The sequence below is a fragment of the Xiphophorus hellerii genome, chromosome 10 (genome assembly GCF_003331165.1).
Source record: "Xiphophorus hellerii strain 12219 chromosome 10, Xiphophorus_hellerii-4.1, whole genome shotgun sequence".
NCBI lineage: Eukaryota > Metazoa > Chordata > Actinopteri > Cyprinodontiformes > Poeciliidae > Xiphophorus > Xiphophorus hellerii.
This window is the reverse complement of record NC_045681.1, coordinates 20252179-20271960: the sequence shown is the minus strand read 5'-3', so window position 1 is coordinate 20271960 and position 19782 is coordinate 20252179. Positions and strand designations below refer to the sequence as shown.

The 19782-nt window shown below is 42.0% G+C and overlaps 1 protein-coding gene across 15 annotated transcripts in view; it reads left to right on the top strand.

Moving 5' to 3' along the window:
- The window catches only part of cacna1g (calcium channel, voltage-dependent, T type, alpha 1G subunit), a 271449-nt gene that overhangs the window by 173425 nt on the left and 78242 nt on the right, over positions 1 to 19782 (top strand). For 12 of the 15 annotated variants that reach the window (XM_032573623.1, XM_032573622.1, XM_032573619.1 and 9 more), the window contains 5 exons: positions 7629 to 7780; positions 7909 to 8094; positions 10469 to 10583; positions 11864 to 12019; positions 16286 to 16351. In XM_032573623.1, the coding sequence (XP_032429514.1) occupies positions 7629 to 7780; positions 7909 to 8094; positions 10469 to 10583; positions 11864 to 12019; positions 16286 to 16351 (675 nt within the window). The remainder of the gene's footprint in view (positions 1 to 7628; positions 7781 to 7908; positions 8095 to 10468; positions 10584 to 11863; positions 12020 to 16285; positions 16352 to 19782) is intronic. The other 3 variants (XM_032573632.1, XM_032573624.1, XM_032573631.1) reach the window with 1 other exon arrangement.

Genomic DNA, 19782 nt, shown 5'->3' with positions numbered 1-19782 from the left:
TATTAGTTCTGTTGGGGGTGGAATGTAAGAGTGATAAACAGTTTAACATAAGGGAGGTCCTTTAAGAGGTTCGGGGAGGAGGCTTTGGGTGTTCTGAATATAAATGCATTGATTATTGTACAGAATGTCCATATGCATGTTAAACATCTCTAACATTTGGAGAATTTTCTCTGCACATTGACACACGTCAAACCAAGAGAGACAGCCGACAGACCCGTTCTCTTACCTCGCTGCCTAAACCAGAGACAATATTTGTTTTGCTTTTCATCTGCCGACGCAAAGTTCAAAATCCAAAGACGCTGGCTGCCCTCCAAGGCAGGGCTAAGAAAAGTGTCTTAGTTCAGCAATACTTGCATGAAAAGAAGGCAAAACAACGGTTCCCAATTCTGGCCCCGGAGAGCGAGTGGTTTTCCAGCCCCAAAGGCCGTGAAATCAAAACGGAAGAATCAATCGTGTGATCAAATAATGGATTCTGTTATTTGCTGCTTCAATGAAATGTCAAATTACACGTTGCCTGTGGAGACAAAGTTATTTTTCCTTAGCGGTTACTGTTTTTACTCCTGTTAGTTTTAAAAATATATATTTTAGAAGGAATTGTCCCTACTTAGAATAGATTAAACAAATGAAACTCATATTGAATGTAAAAAACAGACCAGAAAGAGGATAAAAATAATAACTTTTCTCAATATTTAATACAAGTTGTATTTAAACTAGGGCATGAACTTTAACTTGTTAATTTTGATAAATTAATTACATGGATTTTGATGTGGTAAAAATTTAAAGGCAATTAATCCTATTTGGGGTTTTTTTTAACTTGCAAAAATCCCAAACCAGAACCTTTGTGTTGTGTTTCTGGTACACTTGTAAATCTGACGCACAAGCTACATCCTCAAACAACGATGATAGATGAGAAATCTTCCTCTCTTGGTCCTCTGGGGTTAATTTTTGCTTCCAAAAACGACCTGATGGGACGCCGGAAAAGACTGCTGTTGTGTTCAAGTTGTGCTAAAATGAGATAGCGTATCACAGAAGCTATTCCAGACTAAAATAGCATCTCAGTGCTAAACATGTAGCAGCATCACAGACCTCCACAACGCAAGTAGCCATTCAGTTTTCAAGTGTTTCACAAAACCCCTGATCATTCATAAAACTGCTTTGAAAAGAATATTGTTTTTTAGAAAAGTGATTTGTGGATGCTGACGTTAGGGAAGCTAGCGATGGGGGACCATGAGCAACTGCTACATGTTTAGCATGGAGACGCTGAGTTAGTCTTGAATAGCTTCTGTGATAAGCTAAGTCTTTTAAGCACAACTTGGAACACAACAGTAAGTTTTTCCAGCATGCCATTTGATCATTTTTGAAGCAAAACCCCCAGTGAGCCTCGTCATCCATCGCTTTGTATAAATCTTGTGCGTCAGATATGCCGGCGTACCAGAAAGGCGCAACAATGGTTCCAGCTTGAATTATTTATTTTTTTTGTTTTATTAGATTTTTACATTTTTGGATTTTATTGACTGAAATGAAAACATCACAGTTCCACCCCTCACAGCTAAATACTTTAAATATTTAGCTTTGAAAACAAAGGAACTCATTAGGCCCACAGTGTCTGATGTCTCTTTCCACGTTGCTTATAGGTTCCACCAAAGTTTTCAACAGGATATGCACTACATAAACATAAATGGAGTTAAATTGCCCTTCCTTCACCTTCAACCTTTTTTTTAACCAGGATAAATACCTCTTTTACAAATTTGTTACAAAACAAGTGTCACCTGTTTTATCCACCCTAAATTAAAGCTAAGTCTTTGCTGTAGAGTTGTACCACCTCTGGGGGTGGGGGCGTGCGTGTGTGTGTGTGTGTGTGTGTGTGTGGGGCGGGCCCCGTGCCTTAGGATGTGCCCTGAACAAAACGCAGACAAATATGGACACGCAGAGTGCTGCTGTTCCAGATCCTCGATTAGATTAGATTATATTAGATTAGATCGCATCAGATTTGGCGACGTTACATTAGCGCTAACCAGATTATGCTATCCCTCATCCAGCACACTTTACCTGCTAATGCTCTCTGAGCCTCATTAGCCAGGAAACAGCCACCAAAGGAAGCAATTAGAAAATCAACAGCATCTTCATCACTCACACAATCACACAGTGGAGGCATTAATCTCCCTCCAGGTAGCAGCAGACGCCTCCTCCCCGGCTATTAGTCGCTAACGACGTTTGTCCTGCGCGACGGGCTGGAGCTGGAGGGGGGGGGGGTTGCGAGCCTTTTCGCTTTCGCGTCTCGTGTGTGTTTGACTGTGAGAGGGTTTTTTTTTTTGCTTTGTTTGTTTTTCTTACGGCGTGGCGAGCTTCGCACGACGTCTGCATGAGGAATGTCCCAACACACGAGCCGAGGAGAAACGGTGGCGGGGAACAATAATGACCTGAATCTCGGTGTCAGGGCCAGATGTCTGCCGTCCCAGGCTCAGCTCATAAACAGCGTACCTCTTGGACCGGCTTATCCGCCGCATCCCGTTAGGCGGCGGGACGTGTGCGGCTGGGACCGTTCTTGGTGAGCGGATCTCAGCTGTATGAGCTTCCATGTGTGGCCCCCTAATTGTGTTTATTCATGTAACATCAAAGGTTGTTTGTGTGTGTGTGTATGTGTGTGCGTGGACATATTTTTACGTGAGGGCATTCATCTGGGGAGAACACACGGACATCCGAGCGGCCCTCGCATCCGTTTACCCTTTTAACCTTCCTTGATGACGCAACGCGTGCCTCGCGAAGAGATGAAGGATGCGCCGGCGGATGAATGGCCACGATGAGGCGGCGGGCGGGATCAGACAAAAAGAGGGGTTCGCCTGCGTCTGTGAGCCCAGACAATGGCGAAGAGGCGGGATGAAACGGAGGGAAGCTTGTTGTTCGCTGTGGGCAAATGAGTCGGCCGTATTTTTGTTGTTGTTGTTGTTGTTTGCCGTTGTTAGCCTCTAATCTGCAGATCTTTTTGAGCGACACTGATGTGTTTGATGCTGCTTCAACATACAGTGCTTCATAAAAGTGTCCTGCCCTTTGAAAATCTTCACACAGCCATAAAATTGAGTGAATTTCATTAGGTTTTTATCTGGACAACCATCAGAAAGTGGATGAAAAATAAAAGAGCTGAAACTCCACAGGGGTTCGCCTCTCCTGCCTTTGCACATCCACAGCTCCTGTGGGGGGGAAAAAAAAAAAAAAAAAGACTTCATCCCAAGCAACAAGCAGCATTTTTTTGTTCAAACTCAGAGGAAGTTCACAGACCCTCCTTCTGAGACAGTCTGAAGTTTTGTTACAGCATGAAGAGTCTTGGTGACTTCCTGTTCGGGTTGAAACCGATTGCCTTGATGCCCGTTGAGCTTCACCTGCATTGCCATGAGTAAATGGTTCATTGTTGGGCCTCTTAAATGTGGGTCAAGCTTTGGGCTTTTTGTTGGGCCGGTGAAGGGAAAAACGCTGCTAAAATAAACGCTGATGCTAAAGACAATACATTTTTCAGTAAAAAATAAATAAATAAACAACTTGCCCAGTGCTGGTTAAGCCATGTGGTTATAGTTAGGGATTTCTTTTGAAAAAAAAGTAATTCACCAATTAGTTTATATACAACACACATTACAGACCAGCAAAAAGGGGTATGGATATACAAAATAAATGACCAGATAATAGGACAAATGATAGCAAAAAAATAAAGTAACCCAAAAAAAATAAAATGGATATATTCAACACTGAACATAATCAGTTGGTCAGGGTTTGAAGAGCAACTCATGATCACACCTCCTAACTTTAATACAGGTTAAGTTAAAGGTTTATGAATCCATTTCTTTCCTGTTTTCTTTTTGCCTGTGTGACATTTAAAAAGTCCAAGAGGTGACATGCTGCATCGACTCTTCAACTGAATTCTAATTGGCTGTGAAATCCTAAAAGCTGATTTTTGTCGGTGTTGCTGTGAGGTAGTGTAGTCATATGGTCAAAACAGATGAACAAACAACAGCATCAACTACCAGTTCCTGGTTCTTATGGTGAATTTTATTGTTTCACTTTTCCTTTTTTTTTTACACCCTGACATCCATCTGGAGCATCTGAAATCTTACTGCTCTGTCAAATTGGCAGCACACCTGCACTTCATTAGACGATACCATAATAGAACAGGACCAACCAAGCAGCACAATCTAAGTAGAGAAATAATCTAATGTACATAACTAAACGGTCGGCAAAGTAAAACATTTACTCAAAAGTTTAGCTGAAATAAAAAAAAGAAACGGACAATACAAAAAAAAAAAATAAAACCCTCTATCGATGCAATCACTGACATCATCCAGCCATTGAAGCAGGAAGTGCTGGATTGGCCCCTCAAATACACCTGATCAGACTAAAGCATCTAAAAGGGACAAAAAAAAGAAGAAAAAAGCAAATAATTTACCAGAAATGGTAACCTTGAAACAAAAGAAACATTTGCATTCATCCAGCGATCCAGAAGTGTTAGCTTCAGCTAAAACATATACACAGATGTAAACTGCAACATAATCATACCACAAACAAACACAGAATAGTGAGTGAAGCAAAGTTACAAGAGCAAGGTTTAAGATAAATTATGACCAACTATAGAAAGATGAAATAACTCAGAAATAAAAAAATAAGGGACAAGAGGTGGACTCAAACTGAACCACTTTGTCACAGTTGGACACATTTCTTCATCAATGTCACGGTGTGATTTTGATCTGGTGTGAACGGACCCTCTGGAATTTGATTCAACCAGACGGGAATTTTTTATATATTTTTTTCCAGCTCTACGAACTAAATAATGACTGAAATCAGCAATGACAGTGTGTCATCGTCACCAACCGACTCAAAATGGTGCCTCGGCGGTTGAGGAGGAGCTGTTATTCAGCGGTGGATGTTAAACTCCGTATCGCTCCTTCCCTGTGTGTACAAACGCAAGTGTTGAGTAATCCCCGCCTAAACAGTCACGGTGTGTTGTGATTAGTGGCAGCCCACCATACCGGATTCAATGGCACACGCGGCGTTTACATTACATTACATTACATTACCAGTTGAGCGCGGGGGACGGAGGAGTTATTCATAGAAATGTAAGCGGTGCTTTAAAACAGGGTTTCTGCAAGTTTCATCAACTCAGACTCAGACTTAAGGCCTTTTAAGAACTGTGTAAAACCATTATGAATGAAATATACATTTTGTGACAGAAATGTACAAGTTGGCATATTTTAAATAGTGTTAGCTCCAAACTAGTTTTCGCAGAATGGATGTCGTGTATTACGGGTCGACAGCAGAAGTGATCCAGTGGCTCAGACAAACGTTGTCCAGCAAATTGACAATAAATTTACTCTAAACCACGACAGACGTAAAAATTTAACAAGCTAGCAAGCAAGGGTATGTGAGCAGCTAAGTAGCGGTAGCCTCAACTGCCTCGAGTCAGAGAATGCAATGACGATGTCTGCATGCGACTCAAACAACTCAAAAGATGAACATCATCCAACAAAACGACGATAAATTTACACTTAGCCAGGATAGACGCAAATAGCTAACTAGCAAAGGTATGTTAGCAGCTAATTAGTGCTATCATTAACTGCCTGAGTCACATAATGCAGTGAAGACGTCTGTGTGTGATAATAATAATAGCATGCATCATATTTTTCTCTCAGGTCAGGGAACTGCCTTGCATAGCAAGGCAGTTCATTTGCATTAGCCTTTTACCTTAAATAAGCTATTAGCTATTTTTCTTACTTATTAGCCATTTTTAATATACTGAATGGAGTAAGTCAATTACACACAACATTCTAATGATACCCCACATGCTATTGACAGCATTTAGGGAAGGAGTTGTTCGGAGTTGTAATTTTTGTTCATTGTAAGCTTTACCTGTAAAAAGTTTGTTCTTTGGTCAGAAAAGTTTTCTAATGAATTTGACATTTTAAGGCCTTAATTTCAGATACACAGACACCCCGTCATGTTCACACTTATACATGCATGCACATTTCTTGATGGCTAGCGTGTGAGCCCTTATCGGGGTCTCTGTCCCCTGTGCCTGACCATGTGCAGTGTGTGCGGTGCGCTGTTTATGAGTTGTGTAAACAGTTGATTGCACACAGATGAAAGGCCGTGTGAATCCCGCCTTGCGCCGTCCGCAGGCGCACGGCGGCGTTCCTGGCGGCTCTGTTCTCCTCGTCGATAATTACAGACCCTTGCTACAGAAGTCTGATTTCCATAGCTTGTTGTATTTGGATGTGCTGCGCCTTTTATCTCGGGGATCATGTTCTGTATCTCTCTGTCTGCTTGTTCTCGCTGCCTGTTTGCCTCAAACGCACACACACACACACACACCCCCACTGACGCAGCCATACACAGAGTCCGTTTGATGGAGATGTGAGTGGCAGTTGAGATCTCCGGTGAGCTCTGAGCAGTGCCAGCGCTGTGATCGACAAAAGGTCGGCTGTATTTACTGTATGCCGGGGAAAGAAACCCGACTGGATCTGTCCTGTTTGAAAAGTACGAAGTCGCTGCCGTGTGGCGGGGTGTGTGTGCGGGTGTGTGCGTGTGTGTGTGACACAGCAGGTGTTGATGTTTTTTGGAATCTTACATGGTGTGAGAAAGTCTGAAATTTGGTTTAAGTGCTTTCCAAGTTAGTTTTTTTTAAAAGTATGACTGTAGAAAATGTTATAGATTAATGTAAACATGTTGTTTCCAAATGTTTTTTTTAGTTGTCTGCATATTGGGTATTTTTTTCCCTGTTCCTTTTTTCCTACTAAACATTCTTCAATAAACCCTTTCTTTAAAATGTACCTTCTGGCCTTCCTTAGTCTCCTCATCCTGTCCGTCATTGGGTCATCGTTTCTTCCATTCTTTCATTTGTTTTATCCTTCATCTTTTTTCCTTCACTGGGCGATATTCCATTAATTATTTTCTACCTTCTGTCTTTCTGGAGTCTCTCTTTCTTCCTTCTTGTCCTCCCTTTCTTCCCTTTCCTTTATGCCTTTCCATTTTCTTTCTTTGTGTTTGTCCTTCTGCTAGTCTTCTTTTTCTATTTTTTCATTCTTTCCCCCTTTTCCCTTTCCTTTTTCCTGCTTTCCTCAATTCCTCCCCTCCTTTTTTGGGTCATAATTCCTTTCTTACATTTTCATTTCTCCCTTCCATCCTTCTTTCCTTCATTTCCTTATTTTTCGTGACCCTTCTTCCCTGCATCCATTCTTCTCATCTTTTCACTTGTATTTTCCTCTTTTTTCATTGCTTTTTTATCTTTCCTTGTCTCCCCACTTCTTTTTTTTCCTTATTTCACATTTCCTTATCTCCTTCATTTTCCCTTCTGTCCATCCTTTTGTCCTTTCTTTCTGTCTGTCTCTGCATGTCCTTGTTGCCATGCCAACTGCCCGCTGCAGAAATAATCATCTCTCCATTTATGTGTGTCCCTCTTATATGCAGCTTCCAACCATAACTTCATCTGTAATTGATCCATTACAGTTTTTAAAACGAGTGAATCAAATTTCGGAAGGGTTTTCTTTTCCCAGCGACGCTCTCGTCCAACATCGTTCTGTTCTCTTCAGTTCAGGTGAAATATTTCAGGGCGCACTAAACAGCTGCTTGCCTTGCCTCTGTCTGTGCAGCCTGAGGAGTTGACCAACGCCCTGGAGATCAGCAACATCGTCTTCACCAGCCTCTTCTCCCTGGAGATGCTGCTGAAGGTTTTGGTGTACGGGCCGTTCGGCTACATCAAGAACCCCTACAACATCTTTGACGGCATCATAGTGGTGATCAGGTATGGACTGGGCACTTCGTTACCAAACCGCGCGGCATCTGGCGACGATCGAAAGATCAGAACGGATTGGTAATTGTCCTCACAAAAGAGTAAGCGTGTGTCTGGTGCTTTTTGTGTTTGCCCCCCAGCGTTTGGGAGATCGTCGGCCAGCAGGGCGGCGGCCTGTCCGTGCTGAGAACCTTCCGGCTGATGCGCGTCCTGAAGCTGGTGCGCTTCATGCCGGCCCTGCAGAGGCAGCTGGTGGTGCTGATGAAGACCATGGACAACGTGGCCACCTTCTGCATGCTGCTCATGCTCTTCATCTTCATCTTCAGGTAGGCGGAGGTCGGAGGTCGTTCGATTGACGGCCGCCACAGTAGCTGCTTTGTAATTCCACCGCGACATCCCAGTGGTATTAAATGACAATGGAGAAAGACACCAAAGTCATCTTCCCTGATTTAGTTGTCACTCGTCATTTTCTGCCCTGTTGGGATTTAAAATGGAGTCTCTCTGCACTCAGCAGTTGTAGACACAAAAATAAACGGCGCTTCCGGATTGGCTCCTTTGAAAACACCAGCCAATAGGATGTCAAGTAACATTTGCAACTACTCTGGGTATTTCAACTTCCTAAGCTGCATTTTCCTTTGAGTATTTTCAATAATTTGTATAGAAAAATTTGCAAGTAGGCAAATTTTCAAAATCATCAGACATTTTGTTTCAAAAGAGACAACATAAGAAGTGTTGTCGCCGTGGCATAAATTCTGTTATTTTCTCTCTGCTTTTGGTTTTTCCTCAACTTGAAGCCACTTTTCTAAATATTTCATAAGTCTTAGGTAAGCAGAATAGTGAATGAGGAGCTTTGTTGGAAAGTAAAAGTGTCTAATCTTCCTTTGTTCTTCTGCATCCCTAATAAGCAGCTGCACTTCTAGTCTTTTTAAAAAATAATTTTTAGCCAACAAAGAAATCAATTTCCTGCTGAAAAAAAAACAAACGACAGTCAGATGGATTCTGTGATGTATTATGTTTTACACTTTGAAGATTTTTAGGTGTTTGGCTCAAAACTACAATATTTTTTTGTCTTTTTATCTTTTTGAGACACACTCCAGAACACGGCCGTTCACACGGAAACACGGCGTTCCGGCAGCTCTTGTGTACGCCGCACGTAAACAGAACTCCATTTGAACGACCAGCTGCCAGGCTGAGCCAGCGGAGGCAGCGTTGCATTGATCCCTCGGCTCTAGTTGAGCTCCGCTGTCTGTTTTTTTTCCCAATAAAAGGCAGACTGTGCAGCGGAGTCTCTGCTGTGTCATAATAATAACACCCACAATTACTTGTCTGATGTAGCGTAGCCTTTCTGTTCTCCGCAGCTTTTGTTTCGCCGCCGTCTTTTTCACCCGCCGATCCACGCGGACATGTGGTGAACCTTACGGCATATAGACGACATATGACCGTCTCCTCTTCCAGTCTGAATCTGCATGTGCTGAATATTCAAGCTAGTTAACTTTAACAGGTTTTTGTTAGATTTGAACCACAATTCTTAATGTTTTTATTGAGACTTTTTGTGATAAACGGACAAAAATGAGTTTAGCACAAATGCAGTGTAAGAGCTGAGGCAGCGACCTGTAGCGGTCCCAGCGTCCTGTAGCGGTCCCAGCGTCCTGTAGCGGTCCCAGCGTCCTGTAGCTGTCCCAGCGTCCTGTAGCGGTCCCAGCGTCCTGTAGCAGTCCCAGCGTCCTGTAGCGGTCCCAGCGTCCTGTAGCGGTCCCAGCGTCCTGTAGCTGTCCCAGCGTCCTGTAGCTGTCCCAGCGTCCTGTAGCTGTCCCAGCGTCCTGTAGCTGTCCCAGCGTCCTGTAGCTGTCCCAGCGTCCTGTAGCGGTCCCAGCGTCCTGTAGCTGTCCCAGCGTCCTGTAGCTGTCCCAGCGTCCTGTAGCTGTCCCAGCGTCCTGTAGCTGTCCCAGCGTCCTGTAGCTGTCCCAGCGTCCTGTAGCTGTCCCAGCGTCCTGTAGCGGTCCCAGCGTCCTGTAGCTGTCCCAGCGTCCTGTAGCTGTCCCAGCGTCCTGTAGCTGTCCCAGCGTCCTGTAGCTGTCCCAGCGTCCTGTAGCGGTCCCAGCGTCCTGTAGCGGTCCCAGCGTCCTGTAGCTGTCCCAGCGTCCTGTAGCTGTCCCAGCGTCCTGTAGCTGTCCCAGCGTCCTGTAGCTGTCCCAGCGTCCTGTAGCTGTCCCAGCGTCCTGTAGCGGTCCCAGCGTCCTGTAGCTGTCCCAGCGTCCTGTAGCTGTCCCAGCGTCCTGTAGCGGTCCCAGCGTCGGTCCCAGCGTCCTGTAGGGCAGCAGTACTGATGCTTCATGAACGGTCACACTGTCCATGGTGCTGAACTCAACTAGGAGCTCCAGTCCCATTCCCTCCGCAGGCCTCCAGTCTGTCACAGAGACCCGGGAACTCAGGGGACATTCAACTGTATTGGAGAATTCTAGTTAAAGTTTCAAAATCTAACATTCTTTTTTTTTTTTTAGTTTTTTTTATTTTTATTTCTTAAAATCACAAACAGGATAAACAAAAACGTCCAATATTCTTACGCTGAAAGGACAAGCCGGACAGCATTTTCAGCCAGTGAAATCCCTCCGTTTATTTGTCCTGAATCTACTACGGGCGTCTGATGTAAATATTTGTCCTCTGTCTTCCTGTTTGTGTTTGTCCCGTTTTCCTCCTCAGCATCCTGGGGATGCATCTGTTCGGCTGCAAGTTTGGCTCTGAGAGGGACGGAGACACGCTGCCGGACAGGAAAAACTTCGACTCCCTCCTTTGGGCCATAGTGACCGTGTTTCAGGTGAGGCCGTCTTCCCATGAGGTTCGGTGGGGACGTTCCCGGAAACATCCAGAATCTCATCTTGTGCCTCTTGGTTTGAGCTTCTTGATGAGTGGCAAAACGTTTTTAGAAAGTGCTAAATTCTTAGCTGCAGATTCAGAGTTATGGATGGGAGGCCATTTTTCTTCAAGGCGACGGTGTCTGCATGTATATCTTTTGAAGTTCACCATGACTGAAATGACTGTTTTAACCCCGTAAAGAGAGGCAGATGTGCAGCAGAATGACCTCAAACTGCAGCTAAAAATGTTGGAACTGGAACAAATATTTTCTAGGCGGCTCAATCTGAGGCGTTCAGTTGTACCTATGGCTCAGCTTTAGAACAAGTACAACAGTTTTCACCAAAAAGGTGATGTCTGAATGCACAGGGTTTAGACATTGTTCATGTTCTTGACATAAGTCAATCGTGTAGGCATAGTTCTGCGCCTTCACGTCGTTTCTGCTTGTGATATGCCAATATCGAATCTGTAATGAGGAACTTTTAAACAGTCCGTTTTCAACTCTGGAACAATCTGTCACCTTTAAGTCGAAGCTCAAGACTTGTTTCTTTAGACAGGCGTTTAATACCATTTAGCGTAGAGGCTTCTCTTCTTCTTTTTATTGTTTTTGTTGTGTCTTTTTGTTTTTCTTGTAATGTGATCTTTAATCTGTTTAGTTGGTTGTTATTGAGCGTTTTGTTAATCGACAAATCAATCGACCAACCAAAGGTGACAGCCGTAGACTTCAGTCGGCTGAAGAAAAAGCCGCCTAGGAGTTCGGACATTATGGTGATAGTCAAAGTTGTTGTGTTTTTATGCAATGGAGCAACACAAAGTAGCGCCTGATTGTTACATTACAGAAGAGCGACGCGTGGCTTTTACATTTTTCCCACAAAATCTTAAAGTCTGTTACCTTTAGAGCTAGATTTCACCGCAGTACCAAATACAAGTCTTTGCAAATGTAGACAGTGAGACTGTTTTCTCTGTCTTTTTTTTTTTTTTAAGTTAGCAAAAGCTCAGTTAGACTAAACAGAGAACATCCGTGAACAGAGATTTTTAGACCCTGTCTTGGATTTAGATGTGCACATTACCTGGACAATTTCTAACACCTGAATACACCTTCGTCCAAAACGACTTTACATGCCCAAATCCCAATAAAAGACCCCGAAGTTTGCGGTTTTTGCTACAAGCAGCAACAGCGAAGGCAAATGTAACTAAAACTCTTCCGATTTGACTTTTTAAATCCACTTCTCCTTCCATGTATAGATCCTGACCCAGGAGGACTGGAACAAGGTGCTGTACAACGGCATGGCCTCCACGTCTCCAGTAGCGGCGCTTTACTTCATCGCCCTCATGACCTTTGGGAACTACGTCCTCTTCAACTTGCTGGTGGCCATCCTAGTCGAAGGCTTCCAGACCGAGGTAAAAACTGCATGTGCGGTTTAAATTACCGAGCCTAGAAAGAATGCGAAGGAAACTTTATGCTCACAGCTAACAGCGTTCAGGTCAGAATAACCCAGCTCGGCTCCAAGTTCTTTACTTTTCCCAGAAAAATCTGCGTTCGAGATGAATACCTTGGCACAAGTCTGTGGTAATGGATAAGTGTTTATAGCTGCGAACAGATGAGACATTCTTGCACTCTTTGCAGTTGGATATAAGATATAAGATCAATGGTTGTTTCTTTTTTTTCTTCTTTTTTTTTTGCTTCATCTCTGTTATTCCATCAGCCTTGTCGCCTCCCACTCATTAATCCTCGTTATTGTTCTGCTTGTTTTCCAATGCCGTGAAGTTGCGACACGTCATGAGAGAACTATGTTGACCAGACGACATCCCACAGCGCCCAAATCCACATTTTTACATGAGTCTTTCATGCTCTTATGTTCTATTTAATACTTTTTTTTGTCATCAGTAAACTTTAGCCTCTCTTTCATAAATAATTTTAAATGCCAGACAAATTACTGTGATGTATTACGGAGCGTGGCGCTTTCCTTGGGAGGAAGACGGTAAAGAGCGAAAAGAGAGGAGAAAAAGATGCAATCAAATGAAACAGCTGTGGGAAGGAACTATCTTACAAAAAAGAAAAGAAAAAGTAAAACTCATTCAGAGGCCTTTGTCGTTTTCTCTCCATTACTTTATGGCAGCACCTCTGCTTTGATCCTCGGCACTTTCAGCTGTTGGTTTATGAAGAGTAAGAAAAGAAAAAGAATGACTCAATATTCCGATTTCACACTGATTCTGCAGCTGTTTACTTCTTAGTCTGAAGAAATGTGTTTAATATTACAGGAAAATGTTTCCAAAGATATTAATACAATATCAACAAAGATATACCTTTTGAAACAGATACTTTTGTTAGCTCTTAGCTGAAAACCTATGCTATTTAAGTGAATTTGTTGCTAAACAGGTTTTAGACTATGGTAATACCATATGGTAAGATGGTATTACATATTTGTAATTTTTATGTGCCTCTTTATGATGAACAGAATATGTAAACACATTTATTTATTTGAAGTTTTTTAAAGAAAGCCTGCGCTACAAACATTTCTTGGGGAACAAAGCTAGCTTTAGCCCCGCTCTTTCTCTGAATTTTAAATGCCAGACGTTACCGCCACCTTCTGGTGCGTCAAGGATATTTAAGTGTTTTTGTTAAAATTTTTGAGCTTTGTCCGAATACTATTTTTTCTATAGACAAAGTAAAATGTATTCTTTTACAATTATAGCTGGAATAGTGTAGACATGGCCGGAGTTTTCTCTCCATGTCGAGTTAGCTTATTGCTAACTGTGGAGTTGTTTATAAATAGCAAAAGGCAGACTGTTATCGCCTAACTAACTCAGTAGACAGTTTTTTGTATGTTTGTTTGGAAGAGTTGGAGACCAACACCAGATAAGTGAGTACAAGCATTATTTTGGCACATCTGCTAGTTAGCTAGCCAAGCGAACAAATGTGTAGCCGTCTGCTGGGCTAGCTAGCAAAAACTTGCCCTAACAGTGATATTTCATTGCCTTGTTCATTTTTCAAAGTATTAGATTCCATTTGGACTTTATTGCAGCTTACAAATGTGAATAAAATATATTTGAGTTTTAAGGTAGAACTTAAATTAAACAAAAAGAAAAAAAAAAGCACAGACACCTTCATGTACACGCAAACATCTAAGTGTGAGAATCTCCATGGTTCCCTCAGGGAAGAGCTGTTACCTTAGCTCTCAATTACTTCTTTTTTTCATCTTAACATCCTTTTCTGCAAACACTAAGTTTATTTTTAGTCAGCCAAACTTGCTGCTAGGTAATGGGCAACTCAAATGACGTGGGCCATGGCCAGGAGATGTGCTCAACTGTGGTGCCAAGACACGCACACACCGCCACACGCTATAAAGATGTTACTTTTAATCTTCGTTTTGCTTCTTTTATTCATTAGACCCGTCTTTTTCCTCCCTGCTCTGTATGGCACAACTAGCCCCCAACCTCCATCTTTCTTTTTTTTTACATGTTCATTTCACCTACCATTTTTTCTTCGGTATCTTTCTGTTTCAGGCTCTAGTGGTGTGCCCATGTGACTGTACAGTATCCAATGCAATGAGTGCAACCTTGCTGACTTATGTCTTTTTGCTGATTTTTATTTTTTTAATCCCAGAGAACATTTAATTAATCATTTCACACCCAGGCATATTCTTGCAGTATCCACATTCAATGCAAATGAATACATCTTTGGTTAAGATTATGACAAGACAGACAATACTCATCTTTTATTATGGTACTAAAATTGAATACCATTCAGTTTTGAACAAATGTACCTTTCTGACTAAATACAAAACGCACAAATGAAGAAGAAGAAGAAAAAAAATTCCATATAAGTGGAATAACTGGTGGCACAGCTATTGGTACCCAGGCTTTTGTTACTTTGTACAATCCCCTGTGGTCAACAGGACAGAATCTCGTAAAACATTTCACTAGGTTGTGCTGGTCTAAGATTCTTATAGTAAGATAGCCGTAAGTAAAACGTTAGAATTTCACCATACTGAGGTATGACCAGAAATGTTTTAAAAAAAAACTATAAATTATCCACTTTTTAGACTTGAGCAGTGAAAGCAACATAAAGGCTGATCATGATTGTACGATTAATTTCTCTTTTTGCCCCAAAAACGCAAATTTGTGGGACCTAGACATTTCAGAAAAGTCCCCCAAAATTGTTCCCCAGATTAAATGAAAGGTTTTTAACCGTCCCTCAGCCTTAGCGCTAAGCTCAGGAGGAGTGCTTGGACAGCAGAGATGCAGGTGGCAGGAGTGTGCTGTCAAACCGTCCATTCACGAAACGACATACACAAAATCAGAAAAAGCGCACGTCACATAGAGTAAACAGCTTGTGGGGTCCAAATGACACCATCTCCAAAATCTGTGGCAGGGTTAATAGCATCAAAAGTGGACCGGGCTAATTTGCTCTATAGCGCCCCCTGAAGTGAGATAGACCAAACCATATATTGTTGAGATCTCAAATTTGGTACATATATAGATCCCCTAAAATCAAGAAAAAAGTTCTGTCCCAAAATGTGTAGGGAGGCGGCCATTTTGAGTCAAAGGGCAATTTTGGCCCATTTTTTACATTTACACACCCCGAACTTTAATGAACTCACTCCTCCTAAGGATTTTGAGCTATCGGCTTCATTTTCTTCCCTTACATTTTATTGGTGTAATTTGGCAGATATCTAATCAAAATCTGCTGGTATTTGAAAGATTTGATCATGCAGTGCTCACTAAAAGTGGCGTCCAGGAAAGAATCAGGCTCACAGCATCTCAGATCCATCACTGTAAGTAACATAAGGTACGAGGTCCTTTCCCACTCGTCCATTCATCGTTTTTGCCACGAAAAGGCAAAAAGCTCCATCTTATGTGAGATTGCATCTGATAGAAAAGATTGCTTTCTGCCAACATCACTCCCAAACAACCGGTTGCCGTGTAGATGGACTTTGATGGTTGCTATGGGTAATTTGTAACCTGAAGCTTCCACTCCTTACAGTTCTGACACTTTTGGGATTTTATTTTCTTCTTTTTTTTACCTTTCCTACCATTCTGATTGGGTGCTGTCGCCAACAAAATCTTGGTCCTGGTCCAGTGTTGTGGCCAGTTGATAAAATGAATGGGCTTCTGTAGATTCTGTAGATTCCTAATCAGAAGTACCGAGGAAATGACGTCAACCTAAATAAGTATAAGGTATAAAAAAAATGCTCTCGTTACTTTTTTTTTTAAGGAATTGGTTAGGTTAGGGTACCAACAATTGTTCCACCAGTGCTTTTCCCAAAAACTTTTCAATGTGAGATTATACCACGATAATAAAGGATTGATTTTTATCTCCAGAAGTGGAAAAACGTGCTGTTTCTATACGCACAACATTAAATGAGACTTCTTGTCTAAAAAGCCTCCACATTCATTAAAAAAATCACACAGATTAACTCTAGAGTACGACATGGCCATGCTGTTTCTATGCTGCCCTCACTTCTCATGCTTCCACATGTGGCTTAATGGCCCCGGCCGTCTACTTGGATTTGTTCTCCAGCAGGATGAAGTCAACATTTTCCAACATGTTGAATCATCTTTATTGTTCTCCCCTCTGCTCTCGTCCACCACTGTGGCTCCACTCCTCTCCTCCGTGCCTCCTCTCCCTTTCTTCTTCTTCTCTCCGGCCACTTCCGCTAAAAGGAAATTACCAAGCGGGAGGACTTGCATGCCCAGCTGAGCCTAATTCAACTGCCTGTAGACTCAGGGGTATGTACAGCTCTGCAGCCCTGCCTCTCCTCCCTTCCCTCTCTCCATTTAATCAACTAGCCCAGTCCCCCTCCACCCTCCGTCTGTCCCTCACCCGTCCCTCTTCACCCTTTCTTCCCCTCATCATTCCCCATGGCGGCTCTGCGGCGACGCCGTAGACCTCTCGACTGCCGGTTTCTACTCGTGAGTGACAGAATGATGAATAACATTGCGGAGGCCATTTTGCATCGTTAATGTGACAGGTTAATATTTAGCAGACATTAATGTAGATATTAACATGCAGCTCTAAGCCACGCTTAGCCACGAGTGCCTTCAGAGGACTGCTCAGCCTTATTGGAAAACAAAACCTTTCTAACTTGTTCTCGGTGATACTGAGCAGTGCAAAATTTAGTTTGGATTTTTTTTTTTTATTTCCAAAAGTTTCAAAAATCTTTGTTCCTGCCAGTCCAATCCAATAGAGTATTGAATGGGAGCTTTTCCAAGGCGTTTGAATGGACGCTGCTCTCTCTCGGGTGTATAAATCAGTAGAAAAGATGAGCAAATAATTGGCTCTTTGATAAGAAGGCAAAGCGCCGTGATTCCCCAGAAGGGTTTCGGTCCCAGACACAGAGTCTAATTAGCACTAATAACACAAGTGAGGATATAGGGACAAACATTATTGATCATTTCTCATTTAAAGTCATAGTTTTGAAGCAGAGGTTGACCGATTCGCAGGTCAAGTCTCTTTTAGGACCAAAGCTTCTAAATCTGAATCTCAAAATTTAAAATTTCATTTTAAAATGAACCTTCTGGAGAGTCTGCTGTTCGTTTTTTCCACATGCCATCCTTTATGCACAAAGGTAGGCAATAGCAAGTCGAGGGTTACACGTAGTCCTATTGGATAATGTCTCAAGTTATACTGTCTATATTCTCTGTTGTCTGTGTTGTACCAAGTACATCAGTGTGACGAGGTTTTCACTTAAAACAATATATTTAACCAGTTTACTTCTTAGAAAATGAAATTCCAAACATAAATATCTCTTACAATGAGAAGGTTTTCAACAAAAAAGTCGAATCCCACGATGTATCTTGGGTTTATCAAGATGGACATATAGTGTGCATTCTGTGCGACCCTTGTGCTCTGTTCACAGACGGTTGGGATTTCATAGTCTCTCTCCCAAGTCACCCAAACTAGTTTACTGGTGTATTTTTGAGTTTTTAAGTTGTTACAAGCTTGGCCAAAATGACTCTCGGATTAGGTGTTCACACCCACTACTTCAGTTGACCACCTGCTTGACCACGAAGGTTGCACAGCATCAGATTTATCTGAACCAACCACTGTCTTAGATATACTTCACTAGGTGGGGCTGGGCCTTCTTTACCTTGAATTTTTCAAAGCATTTATTCACCCAGGTGTTGAAACAATCCTCAGAGATTTTATTCCATATTGACGTGACATCACGCAGTTGCAGCAGATTTCTCAGCTGCATATGTGTGATGGGTGTCACGTGTCCCACCGCATCCTGAAGAACCTACTCTGGTAGGCTGTGGTGGTTTAACGATGCTCTACTGGTACTAAGCAACCTCAAGTACGCCATGGAAATATCCCTTTATAATACCATCAGCCTGAACCAAACCCAAATAACTCAGTGCTTTTATGTTCTTCGCACCAAATTCTGACTGCAGTATAAATGTCTGGAGTCATCTGGACTCCAGATTCATCTGACCAGAGTTTCATAGCCCATCTGCTAACCAGAGGTCAGTCACACTTTCAGTCATCTCAAACCATCGAGATGTTTCCATCCACACATTCAGATTCTGGATATTTGCTCTTTCTTCGGACCATTGTCCATAAACCTGATGGAACGTTGTGTGTTAAAATCACAATAGGTCCTCCTCTTGAGGTTAAAAATCATGTTTACCATGTCTTGATTCTGAAAGGCACTGAGCTGCTGCTGCCATATGATTGACATGAATATAGTAGCGGTGACAGAGCGCAGAAGCAATTTCCAGTCGGCCATCTTTCCAGTCGCATGAGGCAAATCTCCCATCAGGCTGTCGGAGCATGTTTCCCATCATCTGCCAGTTCTCTAACCTGTTCCCTGCATGGCTCCCTTACTGCTGCTGAGACTAAGTGAAGTTCTGAGCTCACCTGCGCTCAGAAGAGATAACCAAGTCTCCAACACTTGCGTTGTGACTTGCTTTGTTCTCCCTTATAAGCAGACTCCATATCAAGCCTCATGTTGAACGCTCAACTCCAAGCAACGCTTTCTTCCGACTGTCGTCTTTGTTCAAATTCTGTGCTGGCGATGGCAAAAAATCTCCTCGTTTCAAACTCCTGTTTGTAGTGGACGAGAGCACGAAATTTGGTGTGAGATCTTTTTTTTTTGAGAACTCCCCTCCCCCATCAAAGTGAGATAAACTCAGCTAGTTCAGAAGAAGACAGCTCATAGATCCAGTTTCCCAGAGCTGCCCAGTGCTCTCACAGAAATGAGACCATAACTTTAGGATTTTCCACTTGTTCTTTAAGATTTCTCTGCTATGTGAGATCCAATCTGATATCGTAGCGTTTCCATTGACTAACTGTGCAAATTGGAATTATGAAGATAAATTTGCTTAATGGAAGCACCCTAATTTAAAAAAAAAAAGGTATTTCTACATATTGTTTTTGCACTAGGATAAGTTGCTTTTTCAGCCGTATCAAAATTAGTGTATCATGAAAAACTGCAATGGAAATGCTTTTGTCACATCACACGAGTCACGCGATTGACAACCGGATGTTACTTCTGGCAGAAAAGACAAAGAAAATGACAGAAAGTGGTAGGAGGCTGATGATGTGCCATTTTTAAAAATGATTTAGAACATGAGAATGCATATTTTATGGAAACACCTTAACACTGTATTTTAATTAGAAAGTGTTTTTTTGTTTATTTTTACATTAGCTGAATATCAAAAAGTTTTTTGCACATTTGTAATTGAAACGCAGCTACTGAAGGATTTGAGTGAACACAGAGTGCTGTTCAACAAGGGCTACTGTCATTAGGGTTGCAGGTGGCGATTATTTTAGTAATCGATTATTCTGACAATTAATCAGGTTTAAAAACAATTAACCTTGTCCATATTTTTCATATTTTTTCCCACAATATTAGAACGAAATGAACAAAAATGCAGATACACATAATCCAGTTACTTTTTAAGTAAGAAAATAAACAAGTTGGTGTTGTGGATTTTTTTATTTCATTGTACTTTATGAAATACATTAGCACAGCATTCCTTTAGTGTACACTTAATCATTTGTATCAAAGCATGCATCTGTAGTGCAGGTCTGATCTATTGACTATTAATAATTGCGTAGCAAACAGTTCTTAATAGGATTTTTCTTTACTGAATTTGAATCAGGTGAAGCAAAAACTACTTCAGGATGTCTGGGTAGAAAATATTTACAGACAGAA